The sequence below is a fragment of the Meriones unguiculatus genome, chromosome 5 (assembly GCF_030254825.1).
Source record: "Meriones unguiculatus strain TT.TT164.6M chromosome 5, Bangor_MerUng_6.1, whole genome shotgun sequence".
Classification (NCBI taxonomy): Eukaryota; Metazoa; Chordata; class Mammalia; order Rodentia; family Muridae; genus Meriones; species Meriones unguiculatus.
In genome coordinates this window covers 2,401,281-2,428,920 of record NC_083353.1, presented here as the reverse complement: position 1 = coordinate 2,428,920, position 27,640 = coordinate 2,401,281, and the positions used below count along the sequence as shown (strand labels likewise).

Sequence of the window (27,640 nt, the reverse complement as noted above, 5' to 3'; positions counted from 1 at the left end):
CTTTTACATAGAAGCAAAGATGATGGTTGTGGCTCCTAGTACAGCAGAAGAAAACTTTGTCTGTCCACCCTGCTCAAAATGTTTAAGACTAGAGAGCTGGAGAGGTGTCTCAGCTATTAAAGCAGCTGCTACTCTTTCAGGAGGCCCGAGTTCGCTTCCCAGCACCTACATCAAGCAATTCACTACTGCCTATAATTTTAGCTCCAGGGATCCAATGCCCTCTTCTGGCCTCTTGAGGTGCCTGCACTCACATACACTAACACACAAAGACACATAACATTTTATAAAATAAAGCACAGACTAAAGCCTATACATGTGGCTGAGTCCCACGCTGAGATAATCCAAGACCAGACATCTGTGAAAGGATGGTCCTTCCACTGCGTGGGGTTCACAGTGACTGTGCCTGTCATGGTTGCCATGTGGTTAGCTGTGCTGGGGTAATAAAGCAATGGTCATAACAACATCTATAGGTAATGCTTTATTGTTTACACATTTCCTCATTTGATCCTTGCAGCAACCCTGAGGTAGGTATATCCCCGCTTTATAGATGAATAAACCAATAACCCTAGTTTAAATTATGAGCCAAAGGTCCCACTCAAAACCACTGATAACTCCAAACCCAAGGGGACTCTTGAGGAGTTCACAGGCTGCTGTCAAGGAAAGTGGAGCAGAAACTTCAACTGGAAAGGGCTGCGTCATCACTGAAGCGTGAGGTCCCTCACCAGGGACGGACGAGGCACGTTCACAGGCCAGGACTGAGCAGAAGCAGAGCACACGGGATTACAACGCAAGAAGGGTGACTGTCTTCAAGCACGTGCAGAGCCTAACTTCCAAGGACTGGAGGGACGTGGGGTCTCGGCAGCAGCGCGTCTAGGGACCGGCCACAGGCGGCAAGCCACGGAGGAGCTGCCACAGAGTGGTGCCTCCTCCGCTCGGCCCAAGCATGGCAACAATGAGCTGTGGTCCTTTAACCTCATTAAGGCCTTGAACATCTGATGAAAGCCATCACACACACACACCCCAAAATAGACACACACAAACAGACATTTTGCATACAATTTCAGGGACTCCGTGGACCCCAGCCAGGGTATTCCTGCTTTAGGGCAAGGGTGAAAGTCACTGAGGCGAATATACCTTTAACTTGCTTGTATTCCCTACACACCTTTCTGGGCTCCTTTTGTCCTGCCCCAAATTCAGAATGTTGTGAAGTTCATTTAAATGGGAGCCAAGAAAAGCGGGCTCAGCCTCCACTCCAGCCAAGGAAAGCACAGCGGTGGCATGGCAGTGGTGGTGGCCAGAGGGTAAAGACAGGGAGAAGGATGGGGGCCACATGTCCTGCTGCCCTTCCCACCCAGAAGGTCACTTTGGGAACTTTGCTCAAAGTTAAAGAAGCTCTGTGGGGTGGTGAGGGTGTGTGGTTTCCCTCATGGGCTACAGAGGGTAAAGCTGTATGGGCAATGTCCTCCATTCCAGCTTTGCCCTCCTACCCCCAAGAGCCCTAGGCACTGGCCCTGTCCTTCATGCACAAAGGGACAGGTCTAGGCACACCAGTGTGCACACACACACTCTCCCAGGAACATAGGGAAACTGAGATGCAGGAGATCTCAAGGCAGTCAGGGGATCATGCGCTCCCCGGAGCCAGCAAACTGGAAAATCATACAGCCACCCCGACAGCCTCTGCGGTGCTTCCTTCTGTCCCGGCCCACCACAGAGCAAGTCAGAGCTACGTCCTTGCTTCATCCCACACGACTGATCTCTCATGAGAATCAAGAACCAGGCAAAGGCTGCCCCTCAGCCCATCCAGGTCCAGGAACAGACAGTGACGTCCAGTGATCACACAGGCTCCTGAGCACTGAGCAGCCATGTCACCTCCCAGGTGCAGTGACCCAGGTCATGGTAGCCGCTAGTTCCAGTGATTGCTCATGGGCTGGCAGTCACGCTCCTGGCTCTAGATGGATGTCTCATCGCACGTGGCTAGAGGAGCCCCAGTGAGCCGGATGTGGGCGGGGCTTGGGCAAGAATCCAGCAGGAAGGGTGGAGGGAAGCCACCGAAACCACTGCCCCTCTTGCCCAGGGCCAGGGGCAGCCTTTCATCTTCAGGAGAAGGAGAGGGAGGGTCTTGGCTGTAGCTTGTGGTCCCAGAAGGTGGAGCCCCCAGGTCTAAGCCCACCTTGTCTCTAGCTAAAAGTTCCCTCTGACGCCGACGCTGCTGGCGGCGACCAATCAGGAGGAGAGTGAGGGATGCTGCAAGAACCCCCAGGAAAAAGCCAACCAGTCCAGCCCCCACCACTGTGTGGGTCCGGTGTGAGGGTCCCCGCTGGCTGCCCCACACCAAGCTGTAAGCAGCCACCACGCGGGCTGCTCCGCCCTCCTGACACTCACAGGCATAAGCCCCCATGGCCCCGGGGGTCACCACCACCTCCAGCCCATCCCTCCGGGGGGTGAGTGCGGTCACTCCACTGGGCTGGTGCCACACACAGGATGCCCAGGCCGAACTAGGGGAACACGGCAGGACCACATGGCCCGCAGTGGCCACCGGAACTTCAAACACTACCGGGTGTTCTGTGGAGAGAAGGAAAGGGCACAGAAGACGTGAGGCTCAGGCAGGAAGTAGGATGAGGAGGCATATGGGGAGACATCAGAGATAGGACAGAGTTATAGGGACGTTTTCAAAAAGGATTCCCAAAGAGGGGAAGGCCGTAGGTCCCCGGCTGCCACGGTCATGGGTTCAACTTTCTAGCCTCTTTCTATGCGCTCCGCCCACATTTCTCTGAGCCACACGCACCTCCAGGTTCTTTCGGACACAAAGCAGACACATCTGCTGACTCGATGTCTTGGACCATCCTACAAAGAAGAGAACATTTGGTAAAGCTAGTGTTCGCATGTGCTTGTGTGCTCCTCAGAAGCTCGCAGTACCACGGTACTCCGCCCCACGGTACTCCCAGTACTCAGTCATCACAGTACTCACTCACTGCATATCCTTTCACGTTAAAAATCGCTCCTGGAGTTGGTCAGTATTCCCTCACCCAATCTTTCCCCAACACCCCTATGTTCCTCAGATTATACACATTCCTAGCAGGCAGTCTGTTGGAAAGATGCTCAGTGGGTATCCCCTAAGAGGAGACACCTAGGAAGTGAGACTGGCTGTCCATGACTGCACGCTGTCTCTCCTTTAAACCTGGGGTCTGCGACTCAGCAGGAGAGAGTGCGTGCACGCGTGCGTGCGTGCGTGCGTGCAAGCATAAGGACCTGAGCTTAACCCTCCAGCACCCAGGTAAGAAGCCTGGGTGTGAGGTCAGGCTCACAGTGCTTCCAAACAGGCAATCTCAATGTTGCTTTGAAAAAGTATTTCGCAAACAGCTGACCAAAAACATTCCATTGAGGGAATGGAAATCAAAGCTTAACAGCTGGGACTGCAGCTGGGGGAGAGTGCCTGCCTAGCATGCACAGCCGCTAGGTTTTAATCAGGCACAAATGGTGATGCCTGTAATCTCAGAGTGTGGGAGGAGGAGGCAGGAGAGATCACTATGAATTTGAGGCCAGCTCAGGTTACACAGAGACAGTTCTAGGCCAGCCTGGGCTACAGATTAAGACCTTATCTCAATATTTTTTAAATTGAAGGACACAAAACGTATTGATGGTATTATTTGAATTTCGACTTATACAGGCTGTTTTAAGTTTACGAAAATGAGGATAATGAACTGTTGACTGGATATCTGATAACACTAAGAAATTAAGAACTGGTTATGCCAGCTGGGTGAGGTGGCATATGCCTGTCATCCCAGCACTCGTGGAGGAAGAGGCAGGTAGATCAAAGAGGGGGAGAAAAGAAAGACTTGAGTACGGCTGTGGTAGTATTACCCATTACACAACATGGTTATTTATCCTGTGTGTGCATATGTACGCATTTGTGTGCAAGTGGACGTGTGTGTGCGTGTGGAGACCAGAGGAAGCATCCGCCTTTTCCTCTTCAGTACATTATATGTGTGCAGTGCCCACAGAGGTCAGAAGAGGGCACTGGAGCCCCTGGAACTGTGAGCCATCCTGTAGGTGCTGAGAATTGAACCTGAATCTTCAAGAACAACTCAAAGATTTACGATAACATAAGATGGTATCTGAGATTTGCTTGAAAATAACGGAGTGAAGTGTTAAAAGCACAGTGCTGGGCAGGTGTCGGTGGCGAAAGGCGTGGATCTTTGCCAACTTTTCACGTCAGCCTCTCTGCTTTTGAATACGGTTAACATTTCCAAAACCACATCTTTTTGGGGAAGTCCTTATGTGACGGAGCGCCACGCTGAAGCACTCAGGGTGAGTGCAGCATCAGGGGTTCGCTGCCGCGTGCCGCATTTCTAGGGTCACTGCTGAGAGGAAGATGGCTGGCAGAAGACCAAAACAGGTGAGAGAAGGTCAATTAGGAGGCTGAAGACAGCCCAGGGAGAGGAACCTGGCTGCCGGAGGGTTAAATGGACGAAGCACCTGCTGTTCAGACCTGATGAAACAAGTTTGCTCCCCCAGAACCCACAGAAGAGGGGCCACCGGCAGGCAGGTGCGCAATCCCAGGAATCCCAGTGCAGCCCTACCGACGGAGGACGAGACGGAAGGAACTGGAAGCCTCCAGGCAGCTAGCTGGGAAGAGGGAACCACGCTGGCGTAGCGCGGAAGGAGAAGCAGCGGGGTCGTCCTCCGACACACATGCAGTGGCAATGACACACTTGCTGGTACGCAATGTACACACACAGCCCATACACAAATATTCATCATACACACATACAGACACATACCTATCATGCACATCTTAGCACAGCACACACACACACAAAGAAGTGGCTTTGGTGGCCGCGGAGGTGGAGGAAGCCAGGGGAGCAACGATCCGGTCTGCAGCCGGAGTCCATCAGCCTCGGGACAGTGTCTGGTGGGGGCACCCGAGGGATGGCGCTCCTTTTACTGATGTGATGGGGAGGGGGAACCGCAGTGCATGCTCGGACTGGCCGTGTGCGGGCTGCTGCCGAAGCACCGTGGAGAGTGAGAAGTGTAGAGCTGCACGGGCCTGCTGCCTCTCTGCTAGAGATACACTAGTGATAATCATAGGAATGAAACCACCTAGGCGGAGTGGGAAGAGAAGGAATCTAGGACAAAACCCTCAGGGATAGCTGTAGCTGGAGGCGGAGACAGCAGTTGGCAGGGCAAGAGGAGAATGCACAGAAGGCAGGAGGGGGGGGGCATTTCCCGCAAGGAGAGGAAGGGCAACTGAGAGAGCGCTGGTGAGACGAAAACTGGAAAATCTCTCCTAGAGGTGATGTCTGCCCCGCTGTCTGTCTGTCACTGGCTGACATGGACTTGGTCCCACTGGCGGGGCAGCACCAGACAGACAGACAGATGAGCTAACGTGGGCTGACAGATGGACAGGCAAGTGATGGAGACTCTAAACAAGAAGGCACACACAGACAGGGTGGCGTTAGCAGATGAGACAGACATATGGGGGGGGTGGAGCCCAAGAGGGCAGGCAAGAGAGCAAAGCAGCCCCACTCACCCTCGGTGCTCCCCGGCGTGGGCCACACAGGCGTCAAGCCGGAAGCTCCAGGCACACACAGGGTCCTGGGCCAGGATACACTCCGAGCAGCTCTGGAGACGGCCACAGTTGCTGGTGTTCACTTGTGTCACCTCAGTGTGGGAGCCCACCAGGAGCCAACCCTGTAGAAATGGAGCCGGGAGAGAAAATGTGCTACATCTTTCAGACCAGATCACAAACTGGCCATAGACTCGGTTCTCCCCAGCAGGCGCCCCAAATGCACAACTCACATGGTACAATTTCATGCTCTCAACTGGCTTTGGTTCTGGGAACAAGGCCAGATCCTCCAGGACGCTGAGCTGAGCTCCAGTGCGCACAGCCCGGTGGACATGTCCGTCCTCTAGGAAGCCAGCAAAGGGCAGGGAAACGGCATAATTGGCACTGGGGCTCTGGTGCCTGAATGCCATCGGGGACCCCTCTATGGTGGCAGTATGACTATGTGGGCAGCCTGCCTGATGCTGAAATATACCTGTCCCCAGGTAGAGCACATCATATTCCTTCCCCGAGAGGCTGGGCACCCTGTGGGCCACAAGTCTGAGATAGGCTGTATCGGTAGTGACCAGCAGGGGGCGGCCATCCGCTGGGAACACTGGCCTGTCCATGAGCGGGTGGTCTCTGATGAAGGTGAGCACGCGGTCTGGCAAGGAGAGTGAGGACCCAAACTGCTGGAGCTTCATGTTGTTGGTGATGCACTAAAGGAGACAGGCCTGGGTGACAACGTTTCTCGGGGAACAGGAGGTGTCAGGGATCTTTGTGCCAGAGAGGGGGAGAAAGAAATCCAAGGCTGAGATGAAGACCTGCCCCACCCCTTACCTCTCCAGGTCTGGGCTGGGGCACCTCGTTGTCCATGACAGGCAGTCCCCTGTTGCAGTCATGTTTTAGCTCTCTAAAGGGACCATTCAGCACTGCCCGAATGTCTTGGGGTCGGAAGGCACACACAGCAGAGATGGTAGCTCCTTCCCTGGAGGAGCCACAGGTTGGAGGCAGGGATCTGGAGGGAGCTAGGCAACAGCAACTCATCCCTCATCAAGTGAGGTGATCCCCAAGAGACACATGGGAGCCATGCAGCCGAGGGACTCGCTGATGCCTCGGGCCTCCCACCCGTCTCTCTCATCCACACCCGCACCCCCTCACCACTGGGAGGAGAAGACGCCGTAAAAGACGGGGGTCCCCGCCCCAGGCTGAGGCCGAAGCTCTGTCATATCCTGCAGGACCCCCGAGGCCCGGCCATGCTCAGGGCCTGGACACAGCAGGTCAGCCTTTAGAAATGTTGTCCATCTCTGTTGAAGGGTCTTCCTGCCCCCAAGGTCCCCCTGGGGTGACAAGAACATGGGAACACTCTTTAGAAGACCAATACTAGGCAAAATGTGTGTAGACCAACCCTCTAGTTTCTTCCCTGACTTCAGAGCACACACGATGGGGAGACGGACATACAGAGGTGGAAGAACAGACACAGTCTGAGAAACTCGGGGTAGTAAGATGCAAAGGTGGACAGGGTCAGGGTAACAAGGACAGTGACGAAGTCCACCGTGCACTTACAAAGAACTGTGACCTCACGTAGTCCTTGAAACACAGGTCAACATGGGGCATCATGTAAACTCTACATATGTGTTGTGAAGGTGCTAGAGCACAAACTGGAGGCCACAGAGGCAGGAAGTGGAGGGGCAGGACTTGAACTTGGGTCCATCATTAGATCCTTCTGAACTTCTAACGTAAACCAACCCCCTATAGACAGTGTGTCCCAAGGGTAAGTGTGTGGGGTGGGGTGGGGTGGGGGAGCCAGCACCTTCTCCGTCACATTCCTCAAGCTCCCATGAGAGAAGCCTAGGTGGAGAACAGAGCAGACAGAGAAGAGAGGCAAAGCAGGCCTGGAGAGGGAAGGACAGACGGCCAAACATGGGGGATGTCGGCCAGCCAGGACAGAGGTCTCACCGCACACACTCGGGCCACACGAGGGACCTTGATGCGTTCATATGAGTCCAACACCCGGGAGGTCTCCGTGAAGAAGAAGAAGATTTCATCATCTCCAACTTCATCCCCCAACTCAGCCGGGCTCAGGACCATGGCTGCGACAAAGGCTGGGGCTGAGGAAACCAGCGGCCTGAGATCTTCATAGACAGCCCAGGCTACCCAGCCTCCACCTGCCCTGTGTGTCCCAGGGGACCCTGTCCCTCTCCCCACCATTAAGCCAGGATGACAAGGTCTCTGTTCGAATCCAGTCCTCAGCACGACCCACAGCTCGGGAGATGATGGGCTCCGTCCCCAGGAAGTTTTTCACAGTGGCAGTGTAGAGGACGCCCCCTGCAGGGCGACAGGGAGGGGAGCGGTCAGACAGACAGACACCCAGAAGCGGAAGCAGTGGCAGGCACAGCATGGGACAAAGCAGAGCAGCAACACGCGGGACTGAGCAGCCACCAAATGTCATCACAGGGGACCCCTGACCTGCAAATGGGAAAGGAGGCGCTGGGGTAGAGAGCCTGCACTGAGGAAGAACCTCCAAAAGGACATGGGGGTCGATGCAGTAGCACAGCAACAGCTCCTGTGCTGGGGCTCCCGGGAGATGGCACTTGCTTTGGAGCAAGCACCAATCTTCCTCAAGTTTTCCACTTTGGAGCAGAGAACCTGTGTTCTCTCTGAACTTTGCCGGGCACACTGCTCTGCAACAATTCACAACTAAAAAGCACACTGGAGTCGGTCGGAGAGGTGAAGGCAGCCTTCACTGTCAGCCTCAGGCCCAGCAACCCTAACTGGCTGGAAGCGGCTTGAGCCTCACCTTGGGAAATTCCAGCCCCGCTTGATGAAAGGACACTTCATAGGAAGGGAGGGCAACAGAGGACAGGGGAGGGGGACCTCGCTCCTGTACTGAGATGGCTGTGAGCACTCTAGGAAAAGTGGTGGTAAGAAGATCAGGCACTTTGGGACAGCAGAGGGGGACAGCTCTTGTTACCATGAGCGACACAGGCAAGGGCTCAGACACAAGGAGAAAGAAAGTGGCTGTGAGCCATAGGAGGTCATGGGCCTCAAGCAGCACAGGCATTGTGGGAAAAGCAAGGTGGCAGGATCCCTGTGCACAAACACTGCACTGAGCACGTCGCTGTTCTCCTGGACTCCCACTGGGGTGAGGAAGACAAGCACATGTTCAGGAGCCAGGACTTTTAACTAGGAGGTGAGGGTAGGCACAGAGGATGGTCCAGCCTTATCTACGTTGGGTTGCAGCATCTTTTTTTTGGGGGGGGGGGTGCAGGGAAGTGGCAGGGATTGAAACCTGGACCCTGCATATGACAGGCAAGTGTTCTACCAACTGAGCTATAGCTGAAGAATAAAATGTTTGCCAGTTAGAGGGCTTCAGGGGGAAAGACGGGGAAGCAGTCAATAGAGAAGCCATACTCAGGCACAAGGACTCCGGTGGCTGATGCCCAGAGAGCCAGAGGCTTCTGGACTGAGCAGGTGAGCAGAGGCAAGGTTAGAGGCATGGAGACATGCCCTCATTTGTGAAGTGTGCTCTTCCATCTCAGGAAGTAAAGTCTTTATCTCACAGAGAAGAAGATCTTTTTTTTGGGGGGGGGTGCAGGGAAGTGGCAGGGATTGAAACCTGGACCCTGCATATGACAGGCAAGTGTTCTACCAACTGAGCTATAGCTGAAGAATAAAATGTTTGCCAGTTAGAGGGCTTCAGGGGGAAAGACGGGGAAGCAGTCAATAGAGAAGCCATACTCAGGCACAAGGACTCCGGTGGCTGATGCCCAGAGAGCCAGAGGCTTCTGGACTGAGCAGGTGAGCAGAGGCAAGGTTAGAGGCATGGAGACATGCCCTCATTTGTGAAGTGTGCTCTTCCATCTCAGGAAGTAAAGTCTTTATCTCACAGAGAAGAAGAGAATGGCAGAGATTTTTTTCATTAGTGAGTGCAATATAATCAACTTGGGGTTTTTAAGAAAGTAAGAGGGCTGGAGGTATAGCTCAGTGGTGTAATATTGGCCTAGTAAGCCCAAAGTCTTCCTTGGTTAGAAGACCACGATGATGATGGTGATGACGATGACAATAGCTAGGCATGGTGGTGTGATGTGAAACGCAATCCCAGCAGTGGGACGGCTAAGGCAGGAAGATCAGATATCGAAGGCCACCCTGAACTACAAAACAAGATGCTATTCAAAAGGAGAAAGCCTAGACAGGGTATAGTGCAAGCCTTTCATCGCAGCACTCTGGAAGCAGATGCAGAGTTCAAGGCCAGCCTGGTATATAAAGCAAGTTCTGGACAGCCAGGGCTATTCAGAGAAACCATGTTTCAAAAACAAAACAACAGCAAAGATGGCGCAGCCATTAAGCACACTAGCTGCTCTTGCAGAGGACTTGGGTTTGGTTCCCAGCACTCACAGGGAGGCTCACAGCCATCCTTGACTCTAGTCCCAGAGAACCCAGCACCCTTGTCTGGCCTCCTTGGGTACTGCATGCATGTGGCACCCAGCCATATATGGGTGCAAAACACACATACACACATGAAATGAAAATGAAAAAAGAGGAGCCACACCTACAGCAAATTCACAGTGTGATGTTTCTGTGAACTCATTACAACCAAGTGATTTTTATACTTTAAAAAAGAAAAGAGAACCAGCACAGTAGCATATGCCTGTAATCCTAGCACTCAGGGAGACAGAGGCAGGCGGAGCTCTGTGAGTTCAAGGCCAGCCTGATCTATAAAGTGAGTCTACAAAGACAGCTAGGGCTACACAGAGAAACCCTGTCTCCAAAAATCCAAAAACCAGAGAGAGGGAGAGAGAGAGAGGAGGAAGAGGAGGAGGAGGAGGAAGGTAAAATGGGAAAAGGACAAAAGGGGAAGACAAAAGAGAGGAAAAGAGAAGGCAAAAGAAAAAGAACAACAACAAAGGACCGTTCACATAGTTCAAGAAGCGTGGAACCCCAGACAAGGCAGACTGTGAGTCGGGGGAAGGGCTAAGAAGGTATCTCTGAGGTAGAGTATATTAGTAAGATATGAGCAAGACTTGAGAGAAGAAGGATGAGAGAATAGACTAAAATAATCTCTCCTACAGCCTATCACCCATAAGTAGCTGGGGCAGGAAACAAGATAATCTCTCCTACAGCCTATCAGCCGTAAGCAGCTGGGGCACGAAACAACAGAGGCAGACCCATGAAGACAACAGCTGGAGAGGAAGGACATTCACTCCTGGACGTGCTAAGGCAGAAGGGCTTTCAGAAAAGATCGGAGATTCTAGGCAGCAATCAGAAAGCGTCCAGGAAACCCAGCCAAAGACAATGCCTGGGAGTCACTGCACATCCTGCTTAGGTCCCAAAAGGAGTAGCGCAAAGGTATTGAGCAGAAAGGTAAGTAGATTAGGATGCTCCTGGGAACACCACTATTTAAAGGAGAGTGTTCTGTGGACAGCTAGGTCAGGCCAAGAGCCAGGAGAAGCAAGGCAGATACTTTAGCAAGGGCTTGAAGGGGCTTGTGCTAGCCAGGGGAAGCAGGAGAGAGAATCATGCAGAAGGAAGCATAGAGATTCTGGGGCAACAGATGCTCCAGAAAGGCTGAGTTTCATTAGCAGCAGCCAAATAGCCAGCCTTGACACAACACTCAGTGCAGAGTGAAAAACAGCCAGAATGCCTGGGAGACTTATGGGATGAAAACCTCCTTGCAGGCTGTGGGTGAGAAGGAGAGATGATTCCAAAACTTGAGACTGTGGAAAGGGTTTTGGCATCAGAAGACTTGGGTTTGAACTTTGATAACTTACTATGCCGAGTAAGCACAGTCTTGGGGAAACTGACTTCCCTAAACGCCAGGTCCTTTAAATAAGTAGGAAGAACAGGGAGAAAGCCACCTTGCACTCAGAGTAAGTGCAAACACTAGATAACAAGTACAGAGCCAAGGAAGGGGATGCCACATGGTAGACATTCAGCACAATCAGTGATGGTCCCCTGTGCAGCTTCAGAGACGTATGCCTGCTTGCTGCTAGTGGAGGAGAGGAGGCTGTCAAATGACAGGCCAACCCCTTCCCGAAGAGTTTGGGAAAGAAAACCTAAATCTTAGTCCCAGGTCCCAGCAACAAAGGGAATCCCACAGGAACCAACTCTCTGTACTTGCAAGGTTATAGGTGGAGAGAGAATTTACACACACACACACACACACACACACATACACACACACACACTGATTGAAAAATGGTCCCTAGCCAGGCAGTGGTGGAGCACAACTTCCCAGTACCTGGGAAGCAGAGGGAGGTAGATCTCTGAGTTCAAGGCCAAAATGTTTTAAAGAGGAAGTTCCAGGACAGCCAGGGCTATGCAGAGAAACCCTGTCTCTAAAAGAAACGGGAATAAAAACGGTTCCTAAGAACACCGTACACAGAAGGCTCTCGAACCAAACCTCTGTCGTGCCTGTGCCACGGCTGCTCTGAGGATGAAAGGTGTGGGAGGGAGACAGCTATGCACGTTTAGGGAGTGTGTCCTTGGGGGTAAAGGTGATAAACCAGTAATGGAGAGGAAACAGTGACAAGTGGGCAAAGGCCTCGCTGAAACTGGAGGCGAAGGGCCCTAAATGCTCTAAGGGATCAATACCTTGAAGAGCTGGCAACACTGGAACCTGCAACTGCAGAAGGGCACTGTCCCTCTGGTCACTGACTCTAGGGGACAGGAGGAGGGACAGACGCCTTGAGATGGAAGCAGCAGGTGTCCAGGTGCTCTGGGAGAAGCAGGAGCTCACCGTGGTCTCAAGCTCACACAGACATCAACCACACAGGCATGAAGAGCACGGCCACAGGAGGACATAGCACATTCTAGGTTCTCCAAGACATTCTCAATTCCAATGTGACAGAACTGCAACCTTCATACAGTAAAGTATTCATAAAGGTGCAATTGTTTGGCCAATTATTTCTAAATGGATCAACTGGAAACATTCAAAAGACATATCTGGTCCAGTGGTGCATGCCAGGAAATCCTGACGTTTAGGAGCTCAAGTACAGCTGTCCTAGGTGCCCCAGGTCAGCCTGGGCGGCACAGTCAGAGCCTGTCTCTAGAGACTGAGGCAACCCACCTTTAATTCCAGCACTTGGGAGGAAGATGGATCTCTGTGGGTTTGGGGCCAGCCTGGTCTGTATAGTGAGTTCCAGGACAGCCAGAGCTACACAGTGAGATCTGGTCTCAAAAAACAAAACAATAAAAAAATAAAAAAAATAATAAAAAAATAAAATAATAAAATAAAACAAAACAAAACAAAAAAAAACAAACAAACAAAAATCCACACACACAACAGGGTTTGAGGGTAGAACAGTAAGGCTCTCGCACAAGCCCTGGGATCCAGCCTCAGCACCAAAACAAGCAACAACAAAAACTAAAATCACACAGAAGAGAGTGATACAATGACCATGGTGTAATGACCACAGGATAACATACAGCTCAGGGAATAAGCTGGTTAGAAAAAAGACCGGGAATAATTCAGCCTTGTCTTTATAAGTTATTTAAACGTACACATATATCCAGGAGCTGGGGCAGTCACTCAGCGGGTAAGAGCACCGGCTGTGCAAGCTTGAGGCCCCGGGTTCTGATCCCCAGCACGCTCGCAGAAAGCCAAGCATGAGTGTATGCAAGCCGGCAGCCCGGATCGAGGGTGAAACAGTAAGATCACCGAGGCTTGCTGACCCCTACTTACGCCAGCTTCAGGGAGAGACCCTGCCTCTCGGGAACAAAGCGGAGGCAACGGAGCGGGACACCGCACAGCCTCTGACAGCCTCCACACTCACGTGCAAACACCGCGCCACGAATAACGGACACACACACAAATGTGTGTGCATGCGCATGTGGGCGCCCATCTGTGTGTTTGTGTGTGCACGTGCGTATGTGCCTGTCTCTACGTGGATGTATGTGGTCTTTGGAAAGATTGCCGAGGATGGCACAATGACAGTGCTAGTGGCACTCGTTTCTGACAATGTTATTAGAAAAATTGCTCTGGGTTGGGGTTTTTGAAACCGTATCTTCCCTGGATGGCCTTGAACTCTTGATTCTCTGATGCAAACCCCCAAGTGCTGGGATTTCCATCGTAAACCACCTTGCTCGTGTGGTTGTTGTTCTCTGGGGGAAAGGGATAGAGAGGGCTGAGACAGTATCTAATGTAACCCAAGCTAGCCTCAAGCTTTCCATGTAAGGAAGGATGACCTTGATTTCCCTGCCCCCGCCTTCCTACAGACCCTGAGATTAAAGGCATATATCTCCACACCTCGGTATATTTTTTAATACTTTTATAGTCATTGATCATTTCTGTAGTTAGCATCTTTTTACTTTTGTGACTCAAAATTTAACATACCTTCATTTCAGAAATAGAAAAAAAAAATATTGAGAGCCACAAAAGATGAAGACTCATAGCCAAATAAAAACCACAACTGTATGTGGCACAGAGCCCTACGTGCCGATGGCCTGTGGACACAGGTCCCAGAAGTCAGCACCCTAAAATTAAACTCGCAGGCTAGGCTGTGCACCAGGCAGCAAATATCCATTGTACTACTGCACTTTCAAACTGCCACTTTCAAATTGAGGGGCTGGGGAGATGGCTCAGTGGTTAGAGCACTTGCTGATGTTGTGGAAGACCTGGGTTAGCTTCCCAGAGCCCGCATGGTAGTTCACAGCCGTCCTTGACTCCAGTTTCAGGAGACCCAATGCCCTCTTCTGGCCACTGTGAGAACCAAGCATGTACGTGGTACACAGACATACATGCAGGGCAAACACTCACACATGTAAGATGAAATAAATCTTTAAAAAGTTAACAACTAAACAACAACAATCCAATAGTCTCTCTTTGTAGCTTAGGGTAGCCTTGACCTCCAGATCTTCTTGCCTCAAAATGCTCACTTTTAAAGAAAATTAACAATAGGGACTGTCTGGTTTTTAAAAAGATTATTAACAAGCTCTAGTCTTTATACTTATAATCAGGCTTCTTCCTTCCTTCTTTCATTCCTTTCTTCCTTTCTGTTCCTTTTTTTTTTTTTTTTAAATCGCATGAAGCCCAATCTGGCCTAGAACTCACTATGCAGCTGAGACTGGCTTTGAATTCCCCAGCTCCCAGCTCCTGCTCCGCAGGGCCAGGATTACAGGCCCAGGATTACAGGCCCATGCTACCACACCCAGCCGGTCACACAGTCTTTCAAGATAGACTGCTTCCATTCTATCAAATGTTTTCAATTCTTTATGTAAGAATTAGATCAGCCTTTTTTCATCAACTTATTAATAAGTCATTAGATAGAGATAAGTGTTTACCCCTTGCAGCCAGGCATGGTGGCGCACACCTGTAATCCCAGCACTCAGGGAGGCAGAGACAGGTGGATTTCTGTGAGTTTGAGGCCAGCCTCGTCTACAAGGTGTGTCCAGGATAGCCAAGGCTACACAGAGAAACCCTGTCTGGAAGAAAGAAAGAAAAAAAAAAAAAAAAAAAACAAAAAGTGTTTATCCCTTATTGCTCTCTATTGGCTCCCATGCCTGTCATGTCTCAGCTTTTGCTTGGGTTTTCAGCATACGCTTGAATTTAAGGGGCTGTGTTTTACCTCAGATGTTGACAGCAGCTGCACACCTGAACACTTGCAGGGCACCTTGGCAAAAGCATTACCACCAGGGGACAGCTCTGGAATCCATAGAGAAAAAGGTACTGGAAGTGTTACAAATATATAATAATGATGATGATGAAAAAACAGCAGACACTTCAGCTCATCATCATGAAAAGCCAGTTCATTACTCAATGGGAGGGAAGTCCAAAGGCTAGGGGCTGCTGGCTCCAGCGTGGATGCCTAGGTAGGTAACGGTACTCTGAGCCCAGAGAGGGGCTGAGGGAAGGGCAGATTTAGAGGACTCGGATGAAGATGATGAGCTTTCGTTGGGACATGATGGTTTTGAGATTCTTGTGGGACATTCAAGCACAGCTGTCTGAAAGGCAGCTGGACGTGTGTTCTCCATCTAGGTGAGGTCTGGGAGGCAGGTACAGAGTCGGGGACCATAAGAATGTGGTGGTGAAAGAAGCCCAGGATGGGTTAAGATCACAACTTCATGGGTGAAAAGAGGCTTTTGAGTAGAAGCCAACCTTCAAAGAGCAAGCAGAAGACAGGGAAACTGCCAAGGACTCACCAATGATTTCAGGCAAATGTGAATCCATTGCCAAAATAGTCACATTTTTTTTCTAGTATAAATATCACAAATAAAGATACTGGGATGATTTTGCTAATTTTATCTGACTACATCAGTACAGATAAATGTCATATTTCAAAATTGAACTTACAGCTAGACATGATCACTAATGTCTGCTATCCCAGGACTTGGAGGCTGAGGCAAGATTACTAGGAGAAGGTCAAGGCCAGTCTGGGCAACAGAGAGACCTATCTAAAAACGTCAAAATCAACAACAAACCCTAGATTATTAGGTTTACTCCAAAAGAAATACAAGTGCCAGTTGACACAAGGAAAGCTGTTTGACCTCACCAGGAGAAACACCACTCAAAATACAAATCAGGCTGGGGTAGTGCACACCTTCAGCCTCAGCACTTGGAAGGACAGAGGTAGGCAGAGCTCTACAAGTTCAAGGCCAGCATAATCAACTTAGTCAGTTCCATGCTAGGCATTGACACATGGTGAGACCATGTTTCAAAAAATAATAATAATAATAAGGAAAAAATTACAAATCAAATTTAACTCTTAATTAGATAATAACAATAGATTTAACCAATAACATAAACTTAAAATGAAGTCTGTCTCCTTAAACCATGTCCTAATATGAATTGTCTTCCTGACAGAACAGAGAAGTTACCCAGAGATTCACGCATGCTTACCGACCACTGCTTAGAAAGAAAAGGATGCACCTGAGCAGCTCACACTCCTACAAGTGGGAAGCCATTTGTGTTGATACACAATTCTGCAGAACGTAGCGGTGTTTACAACCCAGAAATCCTTAATGACCCCAGTGGCCAATTCAGAGGTTTGCCAAACATGTTGGTAAAAAGCCAAGAAAAATATTGACCGAACTTGTCTTATTCAAACCTGAACTAGTACAAACAAGGTCTCTTCAGGTCCACCGTAGATAATTATAATCACGATGCCCGGATACTGTAGTTACTCAGCTCTGCTCACTTTCAAACAGAAAGTCATCAACTGTATGACTGAAGGGTGATTTAATCTGTTTATCCTAAAAATAAAGTCATACATAAGGAAAAACATTTACTTTTGTAGCCCATGTCTCAGGTTTTGTTTTATACAAAATATTGTCCAAGCTGGGCGTGGTGGTGCGTGCCTTCAGTTCCAACATTCTGGAGGCAAAGGCAGGTGGATTTCTGTGAGTTCAAGGCCCACCTGGTCTACACAGTGAGGCCCTGTCACAAAAATAAATTAATAAGCTGGGTGTGGTGGCACATGCCTTTAGTCTAAGCACTAAGGAGGCAGAGGCAGGCAGTTTAAGGCCAACCTAGCCTACTAAGTGAGTTCTAGGACAGCTAGGGCTACATAGAGAAACCCTGTCTCCAAAAACCATAAAATTAAACTAATTAATTAATAAGTAGTAAAGAGTATACAGTGTCCAAAAATGTAAGTAAAAATGTATTTTATGACAACCTTGGCAACAAGTGCCAAGAAAGAAAGAAACAGCATGATCCATGAGAACAAGTTCCAGATTAGCTAGGGAAGATAGGCTTTGAGCTCCCCCCCACACCATTCATTAACTGAAATTCCAAATATTCAAAGAATTAAATCTGAGATAACTTTTTTTAAGGAAAAAGTGATTATCTATTCTTTAAAAGAAAGACCGAGCTTTAAAAAATATAAATCAGAAATTGGGTGTGGAGGCACAAAACTTTAATTACTGTCCACGGAGACAGAGGCAGGAGAAGCTCTATGAGTTTGAGGCCAGCCTGGTCTACGTGGTAAATTCCAGGGCAGTTGGACTATGTAGAAAGGCCCTGTCTCAACAAAACGAAACAAAACCTAAACAATTTAAACCATGACTGGAAAGATGGCTTGGTGGTGAAGACCGCTTGCTGTTCTGCAAGGTTCAATTCTAAGCACATGCATGAGAGCTCACAACCATCTGTAACTCCAGTGTCGGGGGGCTCATGCCCTCTTCTGACCTCTGAAGGCACCAGGAATGCACATGGAGCACTACATATGTGTAGGCAAAACACTCATACATATAAAATAGCAGATCGCACACACACACATTATGAAGGAAAAGACGTATGGCTTGGAATGTTAAGACACTGCCTGAACCGAGAATTTACCCAAGAAAACCCAAGACTGAGCAGTGCAACATGAAAAAAGAAAGTTCAACTTCACTAACATTCGAAGAAACACAAATCAAAGTGCCCTGTCCAAGCCTCAGATTAGCACAAGCTCTCTTAAATAACATTATGGCAAAATTAATGTGAGAAAATGAGACATCCTCACATATCAATGGCTTAGGGTGTGAACTGGTGCTCCCCATCTAAAAATGCAATTACCACCTGATAATGAGGCATAAAATATGACACCCTTTAATGTGGCAATCTCTGTCTAGGAATTGTGAGAAGATGATCAAAATTGAGGACAAAAAATCATGTTCACGATGGGTGCAGTGGTGCATGCCTGTGATCCCAGCACTGTGATCCCAGCACTGTAATCCCAGGGGAGGCAGAGGCCGGCAGATCTCTGTGAATTCAAGGCCAGCCTGGTCTACAGCATGGGTTCCAGGGCAGCCAGAGCTACATAACAAAACCCTGTCTCAAAGAACCATAGATAGATAGATAGATAGATAGATAGATAGATAGATGATCGATGGATCAACTGGAATATTTTTAAAATGTCTTCATAAAGTATTCTTAGAGCTGGGATGTAGCTCAGTTGGTAGACGGCTTGCCTAGCACACACAATACTTGGGTTTCATCACCAAGATTGCAAAAGCTGGCCACAGAAAGAGTTTGATGCTAGCCTGGGCTACATGTGACTTGGTCTCAAAATAACAACAAAAGTGGTATTTGAAAATCATAAAGAACGCTCTATAAAGTTATATGACAAAGTTCAAAATTAACTCGTGTATTTAAATGCTTTAGATATTACAATGCACACATGTCTATTCCGCCCCTGCTGCATGGCGATGAGGTAACAGCTAGATTTTTCTCTGAATTTGCAGAGTCCACGTGGGGTGACCTCATACACAACCCTAAAATATGGGTTAGGTAGCACAAAAGCAATCTGTTCTCTATGCCAATAGATTCGTCATTCTCCAAAAGACGTTTGGGTGGGGTCCGCTCTTGAGCAACTGCGGGTGGCTCCTTCAAAGGAGGTAACAAAAGGAACTGAAAACAGCCATTCCCCTGAAGAACAAGGAAAGAGCCGACAACGTGCGTGTAACTGCAGATGGCTGCGTGAGCTCATTTTAAAGGCTGGAAAGGGATCTCCTAAAATCCCGGCAGTGGTTTCTGAGGGGAGATATTTTAGAAGCGCATCAAGTGTTAGCTACGAGGCGCATGGGGCCTCTTACACTAAATTAAATTCAACTCAATTTAAAGCTCCCTCCCTCCATCGCAGTTGTCACATTGCAAGGGCTTACTCGCCAAGGTAGCAAGTGGCTACCAAATCAGACAAAGATGTAGATCATTTCAGTTGTCGCATAAAGATAACCTGGACAGCGCTATTCTATTTGGAAAGTGCTCTTTCCAAACGTCTTCCAGTCTGCGCCGCAGTCAGTTCCGCCTAGAAGCTGAGGGGGTGCTATAAGAAGAACATGGGGTCCACAGAAAAGGCAATCACACTAGAGCTGCAGAGGCCACGTCCTCTGAGAGGAGCCTGGGGGACTAATATCCTGTGGGGACACGTCGGTAGCTGCAGGCACTCAGGGGGTATCAGGAAAGACTCAGAGGAGACATGACTGTGGTGGACATCCCCAGGGAAGAAAAGACACAGAGACTCAAGCAGCAAGGGTGGGAAGGAGGTCATTAGAGCAAGAATCATGGGTTCTGTCTCTCCCCACTCACCAGCCATTACAGCTGCTGACCGCTGAGCTGGCTCAAAAGGACATTTCCCCCGGCCACTCTCAAGTCTTTCAACCTGCTGGAAACTGGACACATCCTACAGACCAGAAGGAGGGGCAGGTGGTTTAGAGTTTATGGGGAAGGTTCATGGTGAGAATTAAACAAAGATCAAATGAAGAAAAAGCCCATTTCCAGTCAGACCCCGTTCACCCCACGCCCACTCCCACATCAGTCACCTCACTCCTGGTTCCTCCACCCACTCATTGCTTTTCTCTACTTTATTCCTCTTTGCCCTCAGACCTGTCCCCAACACTTGCCCATGAAAGCATACCCAGAACAGCCCTAGAAAATACCATGAGGCTGGACACAGACCTTTCCTCTAAAATTCTGGAGTTTGTAACTGCCTCGAAGATGCATTATAGCCAAAGAGATGGAAGAAATAGGCAGCCTTTTGAGGGTTGGAGCTCTGAGGAAGGGCCAGGAAAAGCTTAAGTCTGTGGGAAGCAGCTGAAGTCCAGAGTCTTGGAGGAAACAAAGTATCATTCTTCCCCAACTCCCACCCAAGGGCGGAGGAGAGGGCTAGGTCCCGCATCCAAGCGGAGAAGGAAACCGTTAAGTCAGTGAAGAATGACCCCAAGCTCAGATCATGATCTTGTCAGATAAGCATCTTCTTTCAGGGACCTTCTGAGAGAGGGGTGGGAGGTGACAGACATAGGAGTTCCTCCAGGGCCAGTCACAAGTGACATTACCCTAGCATATAGCACTAAGAGAGTTTCAAGATAATATCTGAAAGTGGAAAGGAAGGATGGTTTCACACTCGGGCTCAGAGAAACATTCCTATAGTTGGTTTCAAAGCAAAGCTACCATGTGGACATGCCAGGCATGCTGTCTCTGGCTTGCAAACTCAAGCAGACACACACTGTGGCTGCAGCTTAATTGTTCTGATGGTAGTTAAGGATGAAAGACAAAAATGTGTCCCCTGAGCTGAACGCTTCTACTGGATGGTAAGCAACTCTCCTCTCTTTGCTTCAGATGGCAAACAAGGTTTGATCCACTGAGACAATTCCTAAAGTAGGCCTGTGGAGATGAGGTGTAATCTGATGGCCTCTCCAAAGGAAGAGACCACAGAAGCACACCACTCCAAGTAGAGAGAACATCCTTGTCTGAGGAGAAAGATGGTAGTTTTGTGTCTACCAAGGTGCCTGGGCCCTCAAGTGCACTTAGCATCTACTGTGGCTGCACCTCTGTCCCACCTAAGCTACTCCTTGCCCTAGGCCGGATAGCTCCACCCCCAATACTTAACTCACGTCAATCTTCCAGAATCTCTCTCTCTCTCTCTCTCTCTCTCTCTCACACACACACACACACACACACACACACACACACACCATTGCCTGGAGTACAAACTCTACTTATTTTCTACTACATCTCAAATTTATCTTTGTTCTGTCCAAGCAAACCACCTGGAAAACAAGCTGTTTTCCCATCTCCGTTCCTAAAGCTGCTCCCTTCCATTTCACGAAAGACCAAAAAGACGAGCCTTTTCCTGGTTTCCACCCACTTCAGTCTCCATGTATGAACTGGCCCGTTCAATTAGTTTCCTTGCAGTTACTCCGTTCCTTGGCTCCTGAAACTCTGCCTGGAGTCCTTTCTCCTATTTGATTTTTTTTTCCTTTGGCACCTTCTTTTTCTAGCCCTACCTCGCATATCCTGAGGGTCTGTCTGTAGTCTAACGTATCATTCAAACGGCCCATTCATTCTTCCTTTTCCAGCCTTTCTAAGTAAACCACTGGCCAAACTCTCTGGGACTGATGTCCCTAACGAGTCCCACATCCTCCAAACCTGAATCCATATTTCCATTGACTGCTGGGCTTTCTCGAAGTGTTTACCTGTCAGCTTCTTAAAACTCAACATTCCAGGACCGGCTTCCTCCCAGTTTTCCCCCAGCGCCGTAATCCTACCATCTAACCTAACCTTCGAGAAATCCAGCCACCCGTTAACAGTAGGCTCTGATTATCCTCTGTTGAAAATGACCTTGAACTGGGGTGTGAAAATGGAAGAGCGTCACACTGATTTTCTCTGTCTGTATGAGGATGTGGTTCATTACATCATCATCATGTCAGTAAACAGTCTCACTGTCAGCTGTGCTGAAGACGAATCCCTAAAGCTGAAATCTGGGGACAGATAGGCTGGCTCTCCATGAGCACTGATGCCGGAGCTGGCCCTTTGGCCTTGCCCAAGAAAAATAAATAGAAGGCCTATAAAGGACTGCTCCTAGGTGGGGAAAAAATAGTCTCCAAGATGTATGAACCACGCCAGATGCCACAGAGACTGAGCCATAGGAAGTCCCCTGAGCGGTAGAGTGGCCACGCAGACAGATTGTAGACCACATCTAGACCAACCCAGCTTCAAGTACTGGCTCTGCCTCTGCTAGCTACATAATCTCAGCCACGCACGGTATCTAATTTCTCTGAATATCAGTTTCCTTGCTTATAAAAAAGAAACAAATCACACCCAAATAGCATGATGTGGTAACAAACTCAAACTTAACTGGACATAAGGTCCCTAAGCCTGCAACAGAGTGAGTGGCCATTGCTGTTCTGGTGGTCGTTATCGGAGCCTAGTATTTTTGTTAATGGCTGGAGTTCCCTTAACAAGTCACATTAAAGTGACTGTTGCCAAAACTGGCAGATCCAGGGCTTCTTAAGAACCTTCATTTCTCCACAATTGTCAATGAGTGAGTTGTGTCCAGATCAAAGATTTCAGGGAACAGTTATCCAGTGTCAGCATTATTACTGGGAAAGATTCTGCACTAAGGGTAAAGCAAGAATGTAGCCAAACAGAATAAGACAGGGGAAAGCAGCAGGGGATGTTCCAAAAAGTCTATAGAGCAGGCCTGGGGTGGAGCTTGGAGGGCTACACTCTCCCTCCAAAGATCGGCCCCTCAGTTCAAGAGCCTGTTAGAGGGCTTCAGAGAAGATACAGAACTGGTGAGATGAACTGTGGGACACAGGACCCTGGCTTCACTCTCCATTGCCCTCATCTCTCAAGAAATGGCAGGGGCCCAAGTCACACCAATCACCACAGGCATGGCCAGAACATTTTTTTTTTTTTAAATCTGGGTACATTGGCTAGGACTCACTAGGATCCCAAAAAAGATGCAAGGAAGACCAGAAAGCCCAAGAGATCATCACACTCTGCGCACGCTGTGACTCTGATGTCCACCCCTCTGGGAGCCCCGTGCCTGAGCAACCTGGGAGAAAGAGCTCTGCTACTTGTGGGCCTGGTGGGAACTAGAACGAACTAAGCCCTCAGTTCGGTTGACGGGATACAGAGGTTTGCAAATACCACCCCGAACTGATAAAGCTTCCCAGTCTGAAAGAATCACCCAGACTTTTGTAAAGAACATATGGGAAGAATTCTTCAAGGCCAACTAAGCCTGAGGAAAGCCCTGGGGCTCACTGGATCCATTCAAAACCAGAGACAGGAGGGTGCCCTCGAACAGAGGGGTTAGGGGGTGTGCACTCTCTAAGCCCAAGGGGATCACTGTACTAGCACAGACTACAGAACAGTCTAGTCAGTGTCTGCAGTTCAAGGGTCAAAGCAAGAGAGAAACATCTTGCACAAAATTGTGTGCAGAGGACATGTAGGGTTTCTGACTCACCCCAGCACTCAGTCACGGATCTGCGGCCAGTGACAACCACAGTACAAGTAACAGACAAAGGTCAGAGTTCCAAACATGTAGCTGTGACTGAACTAGACATCATCAAGAATATATTCACACCAAGACTGCCTTGGTTTGGGGGCGGGAAAACCCACAGGCCTTCACTGATAAACAAGATCTCGAAGAAAACATGGCTGACAGGATGGCTCACCCCAAAAACAAGATCCAGAGCACAGAGCCAGCTGGTACCACATCGGAGGGTGGTGACATCAGAAGTCATGAGAGTCACACCCTGTAGAGAATGGGGCTGGCAGAGGATGCCAGGGGATGATGAGGCACGCTTTGGGAGAAGAGAGCTTGGGCTGTTCTGGTAAGAAAACAGGCTCCAGCTGTGGGACCAAAGCACTCACTGGGCAAAGAAACACGAGTGTCTGACTTCTGAAGTATCTCTTGGATTTGTCCTGTTCCCAGGCCAACCAACAACCCTAACCCCACTCACTGTCTCACTACTTGTCACACTCAGAATGTTCCACAGTCTCCAGCCAACCTCCCTCTCCCACCCCGCCTGCCCCCTTGATGGCAGACAAAGGCTCCACCCTATGAGGGCATCCTCTACCCATCCCCCATACTTATCCTACATAATGGGTGTCTTAACCATGCCCAACCTGGTCACTCACAAAAATCCCTTCCCCCTCCCCCAGTAACTCACACTGCTGCAGGCTCCCTCTCCCTCTCCCTCTGCCCCTGTCACTCACAATAACCCCGCACTTCGGATCAAAAGCGAAGGTGCCACAAGTGAGGAGGTGAGAGGCATTGACAATGGCGAGAATCTGGATGAAATTGTGACATTCGTCCTGGGGGTCAGAGATGGTTAGAGAGAATCAGAGGCAGTGAGTATGAGGGGAGACAGGTCGGGCATAGATCGTTAGAGGCAGGTGTGGTAAGGAGGAGTGTGGGGGTGTGGTCTTAGAGCCCTAGCGCGAGGAGCACGGCAGGGCGCCCGCCGACCCAAGTCAGGGCTGGGCCAGTGTCTCCACAGACAGGGACAGGGTGCGGGCTCACACCTACCTCTTTCTTGCCTTTCTTCCTACAGTTCTGTCTGTGAGTCTCAGGCACCGTCCAGTCGATCTGAGAAAGAAGAAGAACTCTTTTCCCAGGCTCCCTTCCCCCTGCACATGGAGGTCAGGGGGAAAGAGACAGTGGTACAAACTGGACAATCTGGAAAGTTCTAAGATCCCCCACCACTGTGCTTCTCAAACTGGAGACCTCCTCCCTTCCCGGACACTAATGAGGAACAAAACCAACTGGGAAACCAAAACTACATTTAAATTTTTGTGACTGGGTCTCAAGCAGCCCAGGCTGACCTCGAGCTCGTTATAGGGCTGAGGATGACCTTGGTCCTCCTGTGTCCACCTCCCCAGGTCTGGGATCACAGGCATACACCACCACACCAGATTTTATGTGGTTCTGGAGATCAAATGCAGGCCTTTTCCATGCTGGGCAAGTACTTTACCTACTGAGCGAATCCCCAACCCCAAACACATTTAGAGAAATATTAGGACTTGTCACTGCATGTCAAAGCTGTGCCAAGGGGAGTTCGTGGGGCACATCCACATTCCTGTGTGCTGTGCCACAGCGACCTGGCGGGCTTACTAACACCTGGCCAAACAGTTTACAGATTCTCTCCCTGGAAAATCACCATTCTAGTGATACCATTGCCCACGGCCACCTGAAATGCGTCACTGTGTCCTTTCCCCGTCATTATGGCTCCCATAGTCTCTCCATCACCATGTCTCCCCATCACAGCCAAGAAGGTGAGAAGGCCCCTTCCCATTATCTCCTCCCTTCCTGACACACAAAGGATTCACACCCTGTGAGGGTGTCCTCTGCTCATCTTCTGTCCCACACAGGGATGGTCTTGACCATGTCCACCACGGTCACCCACAGACAACCCTTCCCACCACCCAACCCCCCAAGGAACTCCTGCTGTTGTGGGCCCCCCCTTCTGCTCCATTACATCTGTAGTTATTATGAAACTCTCCCGCCCACAGCCCACAAAGTGATAGATATAAATGCATGCTATGGGCTCTGGGTCACACCACTGTCATCTCTCACCCTTCGGGGTCTCTCCACCGAGAAGGGCAGGGTTAACGCAAAGATGCTGTCCCGAGCACCGACATAAAGTGTGTGAGAAGCAGGGTCCACGAGGAGAGTAGAGTAATTGTAGGTATGAGGGGCAGCAAACCGGGTGAGATAGGAGTCAGCTTCTGGTGGGAAGAAAAGAGGACAGGAGAGGGCGGCATCAGCCATCCCTTCAGGAACCCCAGGTCCCCAAAGGGGCTGATTTTTGTTGTCTGCCAAGGACTATTTATTTGGCAGCCAACAACAACAAAAGAACTTCAACGAGTTAACCATCTCCCTGTCTCCAGCAAAAGGTGACTGAAGAGGCCAGAAGAGTTAGCACACGATCCAGTCAGACATGCTTTTTATATAAAAAAAAACACTTTAAAAATAATTGCACAAATATTAAATCTGTTACTTCTACTCATAGCAATGTGATACAAAACTTTAAAATACCTTTAAAAAGTGCAAGTATTTTCCTGATCTCTCTCTCTCTCTCTGTCTCTCTCTCTCTTTCTCTCTCTCTCTTTTTTTTTAAAATCAACTCTCATTATATAGCCTAAGCTGGCCTTGAACTCAAAATACTCCTACCTCAGCCTCCTGACAGTCGGGGATTAGAGGTATGTGCGCGATGGCAGGCACTCTTACTTATTTGGAGTCCACTTCCTCTGTCACCCTGTACCCTTGACTTTCCCCTTACCCCATTCTACCCATGGTGGGCTGGATATGTGCTTCTGAAATAGACCACCCTGCATTTAACCATGGCTCTTCCCCTTACCAGCTGTGCGCACTCAGGCAAGCAACTCGCCCTCCGGAACCTCCCTTCCTCACGTGTAAACTACCATCCAGAGGTGTTGGGAGTTTATGTCTAAGCACAAACTTTGAGGTACTGTGACCCAGTTGTGAGTTTTGGCTTCCTTTGTACCCACTGAGGAGAAAACAAGCCCCATGCCACACTCATGTCCACCTCAGAAGAGAGTATTTAAACTGTGGCTGCCATTTGATACTTTATAGCATCCTCCGATTTCTTTCATGTCTTTCTCAGCTCTATCCTGTTTTTTAATATATATTCTTAGGCTTATTATTATTATTATTATTATTATTATCATTATACTTGTCTCTTTATAAACGCAGGAATGAGTAAAGTAACCACAGACTCCTGTCCCCTCGGAGCTGGAACTGCAGGCGGTTGTAAGCCACCGATACAGGTGCTGGGAACAGAACTCAGATCTCCGGAAAATGCAGCTTAACAACTGAGCCTTCTCGCCAGGCCCCTCCTCTGCTTTTTGCGAAGAACACCGAATCAACTCACTGAAGTGTTTTCTAGGACTCAAAGTAGGGAATGGGCAGAGGGAGCAGAGAGCATTCAGGAAATGAAAGTTAAGATGAGTTGATAACGGAAGGATGGCAAGGATAGCTCCAGAGATGTCGGCTATATGGAAAGCGGGCTGGAAGGATCTGGGTCTGGATGGCAGTGGGAGGGCGTTTGAAAGGACGATGAGGAAATAAAGCTAAAAGACTGAAATCCTGTGCTAGAAATCAAGGTTGATCTTGATGGCCCATAAGAATGAAAGAAAGAAAGGGTAGGGAATTGCATGGGCTTAGAAATGAAGAGATTGCTGTGGGTGTATACCAAGAATCAGAGGGGAAAAGGACTGGAAAGGACAATGTTGGGCAAACCCCAGGCCCTCCCTGGGCCTCAGTATCCAGGTCTGCAAGGGGAGGGGCTGCACCCTGCTAGAAAAGGGGGCTTAGGGAGCACCTTGGTTGTGTCCTGGGAGCTAAGGTGCGCGGCCAGGTCGGGGGTGGGATAGGTGAGATGGCGTGGGGTGGGATGGGATGGGATGAGATGAGGTGGAGAGGCTCGGGGTAGAGGTCTCAGTCTTGGTCCCAGAGGGGTGTGCACCGTGCAGAAGGACCCCGGATGCTGCCGCTGGGTTTGCAGGGCAGGTAGGTGTGGACACCTGCTGTCAAGGGCTGGGCGCCGTGCAAAGGGCTGAGGACAAGGGTCCCTGTGTCTTACCGGAGATGGCCAGGGAGGTTCTGGGCACCGAGCGGGGGACGCGGCCGCACACCGGGGCGCTCAGCATCGCCAGCAGCAGCAGCAGCGGAGGCGGGAAGGGCGAGACCAGAGGCGGCCGGGGGCCCGGGCGGGGCCGCTCGGCCCTAGCCAGCATCTCTGGCTCCGCCTGGTGCCGGGTGGGGCGCGTCCGGCAGCCTCTTGCTCGGTACCGCTACAGTGCGGGCCTCGGCCCCTCTCGGGTCCCCTCGGCCGAGCTCGGCCTGCAGCGGAGAGATGAAACACGACCCG

The 27,640-nt window shown here is 49.8% G+C and overlaps 1 protein-coding gene across 5 annotated transcripts; it reads right to left on the bottom strand.

Annotated features, from left to right (window-relative positions):
* Positions 1 to 465: 465 nt before the first annotated feature.
* Positions 466 to 27,640, bottom strand: Sema4f (ssemaphorin 4F). 5 transcript variants are annotated; one of them, XM_021658107.2, is made up of 14 exons: positions 27,353 to 27,640; positions 25,324 to 25,475; positions 24,277 to 24,336; positions 23,964 to 24,062; positions 19,548 to 19,641; positions 7,751 to 7,870; positions 7,502 to 7,635; positions 6,704 to 6,882; positions 6,383 to 6,530; positions 6,039 to 6,261; positions 5,800 to 5,909; positions 5,531 to 5,691; positions 2,786 to 2,844; positions 466 to 2,562 (listed from the first exon to the last, which is right to left on the bottom strand). In XM_021658107.2, exons 1-14 carry the CDS (start codon positions 27,504 to 27,506, stop codon positions 1,949 to 1,951), a joined length of 2,307 nt encoding a protein of 768 aa, XP_021513782.1. In that variant the 5' UTR covers positions 27,507 to 27,640; the 3' UTR covers positions 466 to 1,948. The 5 variants fall into 5 exon arrangements, with proteins under 5 accessions (XP_021513782.1, XP_021513780.1, XP_060239485.1 ...); XM_021658105.2 differs by having other exon boundaries at positions 7,502 to 7,653; positions 27,353 to 27,639; XM_060383502.1 differs by lacking the exon at positions 23,964 to 24,062 and having other exon boundaries at positions 7,502 to 7,653; positions 27,353 to 27,639.

Coding starts and splice junctions, on each gene's coding strand:
- Sema4f (XM_021658105.2), bottom strand. CDS start 27,506: ATGCTGGCTAGGGCCGAGCGGCCCCGCCCGGGCCCCCGGCCGCCTCTG. Junction 2,845..5,530: donor CACGCCGGGGAGCACCGAGG/GTGAGTGGGGCT, acceptor TCTTCTTTGTAG/GATGGTCCAAGACATCGAGT. Junction 2,563..2,785: donor GTGTCCGAAAGAACCTGGAG/GTGCGTGTGGCT, acceptor TTCTCTCCACAG/AACACCCGGTAGTGTTTGAA.